Source organism: Pleurodeles waltl, chromosome 8 (assembly GCF_031143425.1).
Source record: "Pleurodeles waltl isolate 20211129_DDA chromosome 8, aPleWal1.hap1.20221129, whole genome shotgun sequence".
In the NCBI taxonomy this organism is placed as follows: domain Eukaryota; kingdom Metazoa; phylum Chordata; class Amphibia; order Caudata; family Salamandridae; genus Pleurodeles; species Pleurodeles waltl.
The window spans coordinates 247,603,835-247,616,646 of record NC_090447.1 but is presented as its reverse complement, the minus strand read 5'-3'; the positions used below and the strand labels follow the sequence as shown (position 1 = coordinate 247,616,646).

Sequence of the window (12,812 nt, the reverse complement as noted above, 5' to 3'; positions counted from 1 at the left end):
CGTTTGTTTCCCTTCAAACCTGGACCTTCGGGGGGGGACCTACTGTCGCGCCGCGTGGCACGGCGCGAGCCGAACATTTGGCTCGCGCCGCACAGTGCGTTCTCAGGACGCGGCGCCCCCCAATCCTTCTCTGCACAGCGCGAGGCCCCCAGATTTTACTTGGGGCCTCGCTCTGCCTTCTGTTGCTTCCCCGTTTTCCCCTGACCCCTCCTTACCTGTTTCTTTTTCTTCTTTTCCTTCTTCTTTTTCTTCTATACTTTCTGGGGCATTTTCTGTCCTTTCTTTATGTCTTTGCCCCTTCCCAGGTTTCCTCATTCTTCCCAGAATTCATTTTTCCCTATTTTCTATGGTTCCTGTTCTATTCTATTCTATGTACTTCTTCCCTATCTAAGATGGTGTCTTTTTACTTCCTGTTGGTCACTTCCTGTTTCTTGGTATATAAGGGCTCTGTTTTCTCCCTTTCCTTGCGCTGCAACACTATCTGCTCTGATTGTGTCTTCGCTCCTGATTCTTGGCCTTTGGTTCTGAATCTTTTCCATTTTTGCATTTACCTGCATTTTTGTTTCTTTTGATTCCTGGTTTTGTTCTTGTTTCAGGAATCCACTGTTTGGAGGTTTTTTCCCCTTTTTGGGGTTTTTTCCCTCTGGCACTATTTCTAAAGGGCACGGTCTGTTCTTGGCAGTTCCATCGCCGACAGCACCGTGGCTACTAGAAAGAGTCGCCCCTTTCTGGGCCAAAGTCGAACCTTCACGACCCACGCCACTAGATCTGCGGTTTCCTGGCGCAAGCAGCACGTAAGTCGTGACAGATATGGCACACATCAATGTAGCAATGTGAGGACCTCCTTGACTATTTTGGGTTCATATGTTTTGGAATGCTTATTTGCCTACCACAGTGCTATCAAGACACAACTGCAGCCTCAAATATCAATCAAGGTACATGAATCTATTCTACTGAGTATATGTACTTTGTTTACTTAGGGCCTGATTACGAGGCTAGCAGTCCAAGTACCGCCAGCTTAGTGGTGACGGTTGGACCGCCTCAACTGTGGTGGTCTGACCAGCACATCACAACCCTGGCGGACAGACCTGCCAGGGGACCGCTGTCTCAGCCGGGAACGTGGTTCCCAATGTGTCAATGGTGGCCAGAGTTGCAACCAGCCACGGCAGCACTGAACTTAGCACAGTCTGGCTGATTACAACCCCACTTTCCACCAGCCTTTCCAAGGCGGGGACCATGCCATGGAAAGGCTGGCGGAAAGCCAGTGCAGGGGCCCCTTTACCCAGCACCATGGGTCTGCTTTCTCAGGATGCTGGGGTGCTACAATATTGGATTTGGCTCCCTTAAGGGAGCCAAGACCAATATCGTAGCACTGTTCCTGCCAGACAGCCCTGTGGGAACTGTGTATTACAATGTACTGGTCAGCCTGGCAGAAACATTGTTATACGCTCAGGGTGGATGTCATCACCTTGGAGGTGGCCTTCTCCCTTTGAGTTTGATGGTCCTGCGGTAAGACCGCCAAAACTCATAATTATGGCCTTAGGGGCAGATTTATGGAAAGTGACACTGCACTGAGTGCAGCGCCACTTTCCCTGCGTCCCTTAGCACCCCCCACCCGCCACCATGTGTGTATTTAAAATATGGCACACCATGGCACAGGGCAGGGGGCAATAGCGTTGTTTTTCATGACGCTATTGATGTACTCTGTAGGACTCCTACAGAGAGCCCTATTCTAAAGCATGGAAGACCCATTTTAATGCCTGCTTTTAAGCAGGCATTAAAAGTGCTGTTAAAAATGGCGCAAGGAGGTCTCATAGATTTCCTTACACCTAACGGGGGAACGTACCCTTTGCATACATTATGCCTAGCACAGGCATAATGTAGCACAAAGGGTTACAGAGTGGCGCAATCCATGCAGTGTGCCACTCTGTCAATATGGCACAGGTGATTTCGGCCTTGTTGGGCCACATTAACATTAAATATAACAATGTGCTAGGGCATTGTAAATATGCCCCTTAGTGTTTTTTCAATTGGCTGCCTAGTCATAAAAAATTCAGGTCAACGGGTCTCATCAAGTTAGATACCACTGTGCATAAAGCAATTTGTACACTGCAATGTGTGGAGCCAATCTGTTCAAACCACTGTAAAAGTAAACGTTGTGGCAGTCCTCTGCTTAGCAACAGTGGCTAATTGGTGCTAGTAGACCGTTGCTGAATTGTTTTTCATCTTGGTCCTGCAGTGGACACGAGAAAGATTTAATTTGATTGTTTGAGAACTGAGCATTTTCCCCCTCAGAAATGAGAACAAGGTTACACAAGTTATCTGAGAATATAACCAAACCACTGAGAAGAGGGACAACTGGGCAATAGCTTCCATTGCATTGTAAGACTAAAAAGACCCAACAAATTGTAAAGCTACCCTATTCTTTCCATTTTTCTTATAACCCCTCGGTCTGCAATTTAGTGCTATTCAGGGTCACCCTTTTCATTTTTTATCCAGAGAAGGGAAACCCTAATTCTCTCTCCTGATCCTGTAGTCTTGAGGGGATCCCCTCGGGGACTGCTTTTTACAAGCCCAGACTCCTGGAGCATAATTGTAAATTTCAGTTTCATATTTGCACCCAGAAAAGCTGCGTACTGACTTATTAGTGAATTATTTTCAGAGTTTTGAGAAAGGCATTTGCCAACTGCTTCATGTTTTTGAATGCTTGAGCTTATTTAACAGTCTGACTTTTGTTACTAGCCCCATCAGGTTTATATGACCTTCAGGAACAGCCGGAGTCAGAAATGTTTCACACAAACTCTTTGCCTGCTGGCTGCTGAAATGTCCAGCTGAAATGCAGGGATGGGAGTAGTGGTTGTGGATGGGAATAACCATGGGAATTTGATGTGTTTTTCCCTGGTTCCTCATGTGATTACTAACTTTTCAGGGGACAGTAATGGAACACTTTTTGATCCCAAGCCATTCCTGGAATCACCAATGCCCATGGTATCGGAAATTCCAGGATCACTCAGTGGAATCCAGCCATTCAAGGGCAGCTCCTCTGCAATGGTGGAGGAGGGTCACCCCATTGGCTGAGACACCAGATGAAAAATAAAACGATAGTTGCACTATTGTTTTATTTTTCATTTACTGGCTCAGCCAGCAGTGCAGGGAGGGGTGGGGCAGAGGCACAGGAGGTGGGAGGGAGAGGAGGAGAGAGTGCACCTGAGTCCACATGGGTGTTTCACCAGCTGTCTCAGCACAACCGGGCTGGAGAAACTGCACAGACCCCAGGGCTGTGTCTGAGTGGCAGTCACTGCCGCTCAGACTAGTCCTGACACTGCTGTCATGCTATGTTTAACATGAAAGCAGTGCCAGTGAATGCTGAGACACCACAAGAGGAGCGAGGGGAAGATGGGCAGTGCAACGAAAACGGTAAGTGGCTTTTTAAAATGTTGTTTCCCCCACCCCCCACACTCCCCTTGACGTTTGCGGCAGCTGCCGCTGCAACCATTGACCCCATAATGTAGAACTTCTGCTATACTGATTATGATCATTAGAGATTGGGTGCATAGTAAACACGTTGCAAAGGCTGTCAGTGGAGCTGTCGTAAGGGTTATGCACAGCATAGCACAAATATTTGTTTTGTAAGAATATCAGTTTCAAAATAAACGATGGAGGAGGTCTTTAGGGGCTATCCTTAACAAATCCTTAACACCTGATTTCTTCCTCTACATTCTTTGCATTCCCGGGCTGTCTGGATGATTACACAAGGGTTCTCCAAAAGCAGCCCGATGAAGGTTGCATTTGGCCATATGCATGCAAGCAGTGACCCCAGCATTTAGTTAAAGGAGGGGATAGTCCTAGACTCTTCTCTAAGTGAGAAAATGTAGCCCAGACATTTTGACTTGGCTCCAACACTTTGAGGGTGTACTGACCCTGATTGGCTAGTAGACTTGCACAACTGCCTGAACTTAATGATTGTGGATCTGCATATATTCTGCTCCTGTTATCCTTTACTGAAAAGGAGATTTGTCCATTTATTTCCAGCTTGGAACACACCTGACGTTCACTCCTAGTAGGGAACCACTAACCAAGTGCATTTAACACCTCTAAATATTGAGGTATTAACATTTTGACAACTATAATCTGCCAAACATAAATCCAAAGGATATTAAAGATTACTTGAGATACTAATCACACTTTTTGAGGTTTGGCATATGGTGTCCTTTCGTTTACATTTAACATTTGTTTGGCTTGGCTTATCATAAGCTTTTTCAACCGTAAGCGTGGTAAACCTGCTCATAAGTTTATTGCAGACATTAGTGTGGTAAACCAGCTTTTACTATAATCCTGTTTTTTTTTCCATTGTTTTATTGTACATTTTGTGCATTTTGTATTTTGTTGTGTACTTTAGTAATTATATATTCTTGAGATAGTATTGAAGTGTGGGTGTAACAGCAACTCTGACTGTATGTTGATATATTTATTGCACATGTGAGATTTGTGTTGTCCTGTACCTCTTCCCACCATTGTCCATGAGCTTGAACTTGATTCCTCATCCACATCAACCACCTTAATCAAGGCTAATCTTTCATTGCAGAAAGTATAACCGAGCCCATCTAACAAGGGACCATTTGCATCCTCTCTTTTGAGTGCTTCGTGAACTTTGCTGCTGCAGGGCCCACAAAAAAGCATTGCAGCAATCCTTATGTTGTGATATTTCTCAGTCCTCATATAGCAATGTATAATTTCGCTCTGAATTGAAGAGATGCTGTTGACGGGTTTGTCCTGAGTGTAAGGGGCTGAAGTTAGTTTATTCAAACTTGTGTATAGTCCAGTAGTATGCTTTGCCTGCAAAACATGTGTAGTGATTTCCTGGACGATGGTAATCTTCCCACAGACCCCAGTAATAACTCTGTTTCGTGAAACTGTGCAGAACACAACTTTAACCCCATGTGCGCAACCCTGTGCTTAAACAGGAGAACAGTTCTGTTATGCATGTCTCTTTGTAACCGTAGCAACGTCTTCTTGTCTCTGGGAACAAAACCTGACTATATAGCATGGGATATTTCAATGAAATTCATGTGTTTCACCAAGCTGCCTCCAATTAAATCTTCAGAGGGTAAAATTGATCTCTGATTTCTAGTATACATACTAGGGATGAATTTTGGACTTAGGTCTGAGTAGTGAGTAATAAAAAGCAAATAAACTCTCTTCCATGTAGCCACTACAATATCTCCCGGCAAGTTGTGCGTTTATTTCCATTGATTTTCACATGCTCAACTACCTCACTTACCCATAGCAATGTATTCTACAAATGCAACACCACTAAGTTTCCGAGTTGAATCAGTTGTTCGTGGGAACTAGATGACATGCATTGCGCTGCTCATGCGTGGATATTTTCAGGTACATGATACATTCCAAGGATCTGCTAGGTCAGTGGTTCCCAAACTGTGGTCCGAGGACACCCGGGGGTCCGCAAAGTCTCCTCATGGGGTCTGCAACTGCTTAGATAATTAAATATTTTTAACAGATTAATACAGTGTGTATATATAGAAAGTGGCTAAATGTACAGTTTGAAATTTTAAAAAGCACTGTAAATGTCAATTAATTAAGGCTAATAATGAAATTGGTATCCTCAGATTGAATCGTGGGAGAAGAGCAGGTGCATCAAACAGAACATAGTATTGAGAATGTATGGCTTCTGTTGAATTTAGAAAAGTGCCAACCTTTCTTTTAAAACTACTGTTTTTATTTTATTTCATTTATATTTGTTTGCAAACAAAATAAAAATGTGTTATCATTTGTTTATGTGTTTGCTGATGCTTGTTTCTGTATTTTTGTGTGTATTGTGTATTGTTTTGCATTTCAAATCATCAACAATGTGTGGGCCAGGGTACCTGGCTTCCAGTAATGACTCAGTAGGGAGTCCCTGGATTCCACAAATGATTCAGTGGGGGTCCCTGGGTTCCAGTTATGAAAAAGTGGGGGTCCATGGAAGTCAAAAGGTTGGGAAACACTGTGATAGGCCGCAGAAAATTATTTAGAATGATGAGCATAGAAGTAACGACGATTAGTGAGCTAGGGGGGCTGCATGATGATGCACACGAGGATACTGAGATTGCGTGGGATAAACCGTGCATACCATGATTAGCACAGTGTGCTAGACTGTTGTGGAATTCAGGAGGAAATAGGATGATGTGTACGGGGGCATTTGATTCATGCAGTGCTGTAAAGTAGGTAAAACATAGTTAACAAGAGGAGGGGACAGTTATGGCTGGGGTTAAAGCAATATAGCGCTAAAGCAATTGAAGGAAATTATGTTTTTGTACCAGTTGTTCATTCATTCATTCCATAATTGTAGCCACTATCTTGACCATATGTTGGTAGGCAATATTGTGGAGTCCGTACATGCGCAGGTCAATGTTATTGACCTGAATATTGTGACATACAACTGTGATTGTCACCCTATCAGCAGATTATTCATGCACGAGACAAAGTATAAGGCATCGACATCCTCGTTAGGTTTGTTTATAATATCTGCAAATCTGCCTGTGGTGAACAGCATTGGTGGTTAACAACTATTTGAAGTGCATCATCACTTATGTGTTTTTCAAAGAGCGCATACACTCCTTGGAAGTGCGATACCACACAGTAATAGCATGTCAGTATGATGTGATTTACAACTGCAGATTCATGTCGAATTAGAGCCCATCAACACATAAATCACCGATATGCCTTAATTTATTGTGTTTTGCAAATAAAATATGTTGGTAAGTTTTATTTCATGATGTAAGTCCGAATTCTGTACACTCATGTTTCTTCTTTGTCCCGTTATCTGACAAAAGCTATGCAGCACAGTTATGGTTTAATTAAATCAACGTCGTGTGCAAGATAGTGCAGTTTATGCATCTAGTGCACTATCTACGTGATGCCGCGGTGCGTCACCCACTATTAAGTCATTGTTTCAATCGCATATTTTTCTGCCTTTATGTTAGGTCAGAAAGTGTGTCTGGGGAACGCCAACGAGCCCTGTTACAAGATCGCCTATTTTCATGAGATATCAAGGCGTCTTGGGTTTGACGAGGCTCGGCAAGCATGCGAAATCGGCGACGGAGTTCTGTTAAGTCTTGAAAGTGAAGCAGAGCAGACACTGATAAAGGGTTTACTTCAAAACCTCACAAAACCCGGCTCTGGAATTTCTGATGGAGATTTCTGGATTGGACTCTGGAGAAACGGAAAAGCTCAGGCGTCAGCAAGTTCCTGCTCAGACATGTACGAATGGGTTGATGGAACCAGTTCGAATTTCAGGTAAACTATCCATCTTATTTCTAGGACTATATTCGTGGTGTCACAGGTCTCCACATATGTTAATTTATTTGCTACAAGTCAAGAACACTAAATAACGTACAAATATGCCAATGTAGGGCATGTGCCATAATTTCCTTTTGAAATAAAAAACGTTATTATTCTTGGGACTATGATTTCGCCACTGAACATTGAATAGTTTGACAAAAAATAATTATGCCTTTGAGTAACTGTTCGGTGAAAACACAATCGTACATCTGGTTCACAAAACTTGTTATTATCTACTCTTCTAGTACTCTTGAATTCCATGAGTAATAAAAGTAATTCATGGGAAAGCTAAGAGTACTACGAGAGCGTCATTCAAGCAATAGTAAATCTATTCTTCCAAAATGCACTTACCTTTCGATATTTTGTCCCTTGATATTCTGTCCCCGATACTCTTGTACCACAGGATTGCTGGTGTCGATATTCAGTAGCGTAACCCTTGCAGAGCAATATGTCCTCATGTTAAGGGAAATGTCTCCTCCTTTTCCAATTGCCGTTAAGTTTAAGCTATGCTTTATATTTATCTATGTTAGAAACTGGTACATTGATGAACCCTCATGCGGAAGCGAAGCTTGCGTTGTAATGTATCACCAACCGACTGCAAACCCCGGCATTGGTGGTCCCTACCTTTATCAGTGGAATGATGACAGGTGTAATATGAAACACAACTTCATCTGCAAGTATATTCCAGGTGAGAACATTAATCAAAACCAATGGATTGATAACGTCTATGATTATAAATATACTAACATTAAGCAGTGACATTTTCGTGGCACTTTTGAGCTTTAAAACATTGGACTATGCTTAATCTCATGGGTCAAGAATTCTGCATGTAATAAGACATTACACTTGGGGATAAAATACTGAAAGATGCATAGGACATTGACTTAAGAACTTCTGTATCAAATATGTTGAATGTAGTTTCCTTGATGTGAATTGAACCAGAAGCAGGTCAAACCTAACATTCAGTTTTGTACTTAAAAATAATTATAGGTTACTGCTAAAATAACCATGTGTATCTACTCACAAAATGCTGTCAATATTACTTCCCCACAACTTGCATGTTTTTTACAGTATTATAAGCTCTGAATGACTTGCCACTGTTAATTATAACTGCCACAATTTGAGCAATGCATCCAGCACAAAAGTGGATTTCTTTACCTAAATTCGAACTTTTAAAACTATGATTCCTTAAAATGTCATATTGAAGCATCACTTTATTGTAGCGCACAACAGCAACGTTTTCCGAATTTGAGTGGTTAAAATATCCCTCTGAACTGAAAAGAATCTTCTGCTCGAGTAACCCAATACTATATGACTAATGCTTTGGCCAGTAACTCTTCCCAAATGGCGAGGGAGCATATATATGAATTGCGTCGCCCAGCGAAATGCAAGCTGATGCAAGGGCAACACAAAACCTAAATTAGATTTACCAAGCCATGCAAGGCCACCTTGCATGACTCTGAGTAGATTGATAAATCTTGAGCAATGCAAGGAAGCACAAACCACTGCGTTGCGTTACTGTGCGGCAGGGAGGTGTGCCATGGGGGGAGCATGGGTGTTCCAATGCATCCACCCACGGCTTCTGACACATTACCAGATTCGCCAACATTGGTAGACCTGGGAATGCATCAGAATTGTACACCTCCTCAGCAGCGGCATACAGTTCGTTTGCTGCATTCCTCATTAGAAAGAGGAAAATGCCTCTGAAAGTTGTTTTGGTGCAGGAAGGTGTTCCTTCCTGCACAAAAACAATCCTACAAGCAATGCAGGCACCCTTGCAGTATGACATAAGGGTGTCTGCATTGGCGCCAGGCAACCAAAAGTGCACCAGTGCTAGGAAAGGGCAGGCTTGTGCTGCATAATGGTAAGTATGACACATTCCTGCCCTTTCACACAGCACAGCACATTAAGGTGTCTTGCTGTGTTGCGTTGCTTAAATTTTTGCTAAATATGGCCCTGTGTTTACTGGAGCAGTCAAAGGCAGACTGACCTTAGTGTGTCCTTTCCCAGAAGGCTTCACAAGACCTTTAGAGTTGGCTGCATTATGGCCAAATGGCTTAGAATTCAATCTCCAAGTATTCCCAGTTCAAAATCACTCCTGTGAGGCTACCTTCAGTTTACGAAATTCAGAGCACCTCCTCATATTTAATCCTTAAGAAAAGCTTAAGAGCAGGGGTGGGAAGGTCCTGGTGGGAGGGCCTCTGGAAGGAAGGGAGGGAGGGCCCTCAATGTACATGACCCGGACTTGTGGAATTCATAGCCCTATGCTTTGAAACATACTGGTTTCTTGACACCCTTACAGAAAGCCGTAAAAATGCACTTATTTAGATGAATTACTTGGCCGACGCCTAGAGATGCCTCCGGTAGTGTGTAAACTACACATGCTATCATTCATTAATTCGTTCATAAATCCTATTTCTGCATCAACCGTAGCTGTACTGAGTGGGATGTGCTCTGTCTTAGTAGACTTAGCAAATTTCTTTGACTCACTTAATACTCTCACCCTGTTGTGTAATTTATCATATCTATTATGCCCCACCTTTACAACTTTTTAACAGACTAATTCCCAGTAGTGGATGTTTTTTCCTTACAAAACTAAAAACATGTACATTGCGGTTACAGTACATAGACTTTACTCTACAATACTGAGTTCAGGTTTAAGGCGCTTACCAGCTCAGTCCACATCACGGCCTCTCTATGATCTCATAAGCTACGATGCCAGGAGTAGCTGAAATATTGAATTGCACAAATGCATCACAATATTGTGATAATATTGTCCACTTTGTGCCTCTTAGAATACTCTACACCTCTTGGGCCACAAATTAGTATTCAGACACAGCTGTGCCTGCTTTCCTCCTTATTCGACCAGTAAAAATCGTGCCTCAGGCCTGGGCATGTTTTGTCCCCTCTTCATTAGAGCTTGGCTTCCATATCGATCTAGTGATGTTAGTCCTATGTGCCAGATCCAACCATGCACGGACGATGGTTATTTTTAAAGAACTCTCTTTATTGTAAGACCAGCATCTCTGCAACTAGATATTGATATTTCTATATAGCCCAGTGAAGAGGATGAATTGCTTTCTGCAAGGCCATTACCGTGAGGCAGAAGAATGAAAAAAGAACAGGTAGCAGCTTTGAGCTTGTTTAGAAATCTTTAAAAATGAAGCTCCATATGACTTTTCTTCGTTTGTGTCAGGCGTCTTTTGGGATTATTTGAGAGGAATACATTCATTAAAAACAACATTTTGCAACTGATGCACAAGAAATCTTACAACCTCTGTTGTATGTATTTTTTACTGACTTGTTGCTGGAGCAATGCTGACGTGTATGTTTTGGTAAAATGATGTTACGTGTATAAGTGTTTCTCTTCAATGTCAAAGGTGATTTAATATTTCGTTCTCTAATCTAATTTGGAAAGGTGAAAATGCTACTATTTCTTTTTCTGTCATTCAGAAGTTGTATTTTGACTTCTAAAATATAATTTTTGAACACATAAGATAAATCACTTTTTATGAAACAGACCTAAACATATGAGGTGTGGGTGCGTGAGGCATATTTTCAAAGGCATTGCAGTTGTGCATACTTAAAATATGCATACACTTAGATGATCAATGAGTGTGTGGAAAGCATTGGCAATTTTCTTAAACGTCAGTCTTTGTGTGTTCAGTACGACATGGTACATGGAAATAAATATTTTCCCATTTCTTCTTAAGCGGAAGGCTCTGTAGAGCCTGACCACCTGGCATATTACCTGTGATAGTAAGGGGCATATTTAAGAAAAGTGGCACTGTACACAGTGCAGAGCCACCTTTCTTTCACCCGTTAGCACCCTATTACCTCCACCATGAGTGCGCCATATTTGAAAAACGGCATACCTGGGTGCAGGATAGGGTGAAATGGTGTAATTTTTTTTAAGCCATTGATGTACTCCGCAGGAGTTGCGCCAACATTTTGATGCTACTCCTAGAGAACACACAGGGGCCAATTGTATTCAATGGCATGCCCCCTTTTAACACCTGCTCTGAGCAGCAGTTGAAAGTGCTAAAAAAATGACGCAAGGAAATCTGTTAGATTTCTTTGTGCCATTTTTTCAGCCCCCCCTAACAGGGGAATACCCCCTTTGCATACATTATGCCTTGCGGAAAAAATTAGGCTAATGTGGCGTTAGAATGGCGCTAGGGGTTCTTAAACATGCCTCTAAGTGTCATCTGCAGTCCAGATCAGGGTCTTCATTTTGCACTTAGATCAAACGTTTTATTTGCTTTTCACAAGGATTCGCAAATGTTTACATTGTCGACGATATAATGTCCTGAAAATGGAAGTTCCAAGTTCTAAATTTGACAAATAATGAATATGTGTTATTAGACATAGTAGTTGGAACAAAAACACAGGAGCACCGTGAGGAAGATACATTTTATAGGAAATTGGTGCTAGCCTGTTGGAATAAAGTTTGTTCTGTGTGCCAGATAAAGTCAAATCACAGTGAAGAATTCCTGAGAAATGCCTAACTAGGAAAAAGTCGCAGAGGCTTTGCTCTGATGGCAAGATAACTGGACAGCTGGTGGTAGAAATTAGGGTAGCAGATCAAAGTTTCATTCTATTTTTATTTAGCCAATTTGTTCAAAGAGGTTCCTATATCTGGGAGCTTGGCAGTGAAGGGAGTTTGAAAAGGTGCACCTTTAAAGTCGCAGCTCAGCAATCGCTTACAGCGAGGGTATTTGAGAGCATAGCCATTCTTCCGAGCTAGAAATAGAATGGAGAGTCTCAAATCTAGAGGTCAGAAGCTAAAGTTGTTTTAGGATGGCACTCGGTCAGGCTCGAGGATCAAATGTAATAGGAATGACTCATCCATGTGCTGGAGTACTGAATGTGCGACGGTTCTTTTTAACAGATAGCAATGGATTCAGAAATGATATATACAGTGCAAAAAAACAATGCTTCATAAACTTTCTTGTTCATTGAATGCTGCATACACCATAACAAGATCACCACATGTAGTGGTTCCTATAAGGACAGAATCCGATATCTAAGTGCCCATGTTTTAACCACTGTTGACATTGAACAAATGGAAGCTGACATAAGAGTCTACCCTTATTTACTTCCTGAACAGTGCTTACATTTGCCAACCTCAGGAATTTTCAAACAGCACTCACTGTGAGTGACCCAATGAGCTCATGCAGCTGCAAACTTCAATCTAGAAGAGTTAGTACTCAAGGTAATGCTATTATTTTTTTCTTATGTGATGGGCCTTGGCAACTGTACCAGACAAATAGATTATCAGGCTTAATCAATGATACCTTAGTTTGAAATATCCAACACATCCTATTATAAAGATATTCTGAGCCCATAGTGTATTCCTTTATCTTATGCAAGCATTATTAAAATATAACATGTACATTGTAAGACCAGGCAGCTGAAAAGTACATGACCATAAGAGTACAGAAAAATGGTCCAGCATAATCTAGTTTTGG

General features: G+C 41.9%; 1 protein-coding gene across 3 annotated transcripts in view; it reads left to right on the top strand.

Annotated features, from left to right (window-relative positions):
- The window catches only part of CHODL (chondrolectin), a 277,889-nt gene that overhangs the window by 144,180 nt on the left and 120,897 nt on the right, over positions 1-12,812 (top strand). For all 3 annotated transcript variants that reach the window (XM_069204102.1, XM_069204100.1, XM_069204103.1), the window contains exons 2-3: positions 6,984-7,296; positions 7,872-8,029. In XM_069204102.1, the coding sequence (XP_069060203.1) occupies positions 6,984-7,296; positions 7,872-8,029 (471 nt within the window). The remainder of the gene's footprint in view (positions 1-6,983; positions 7,297-7,871; positions 8,030-12,812) is intronic.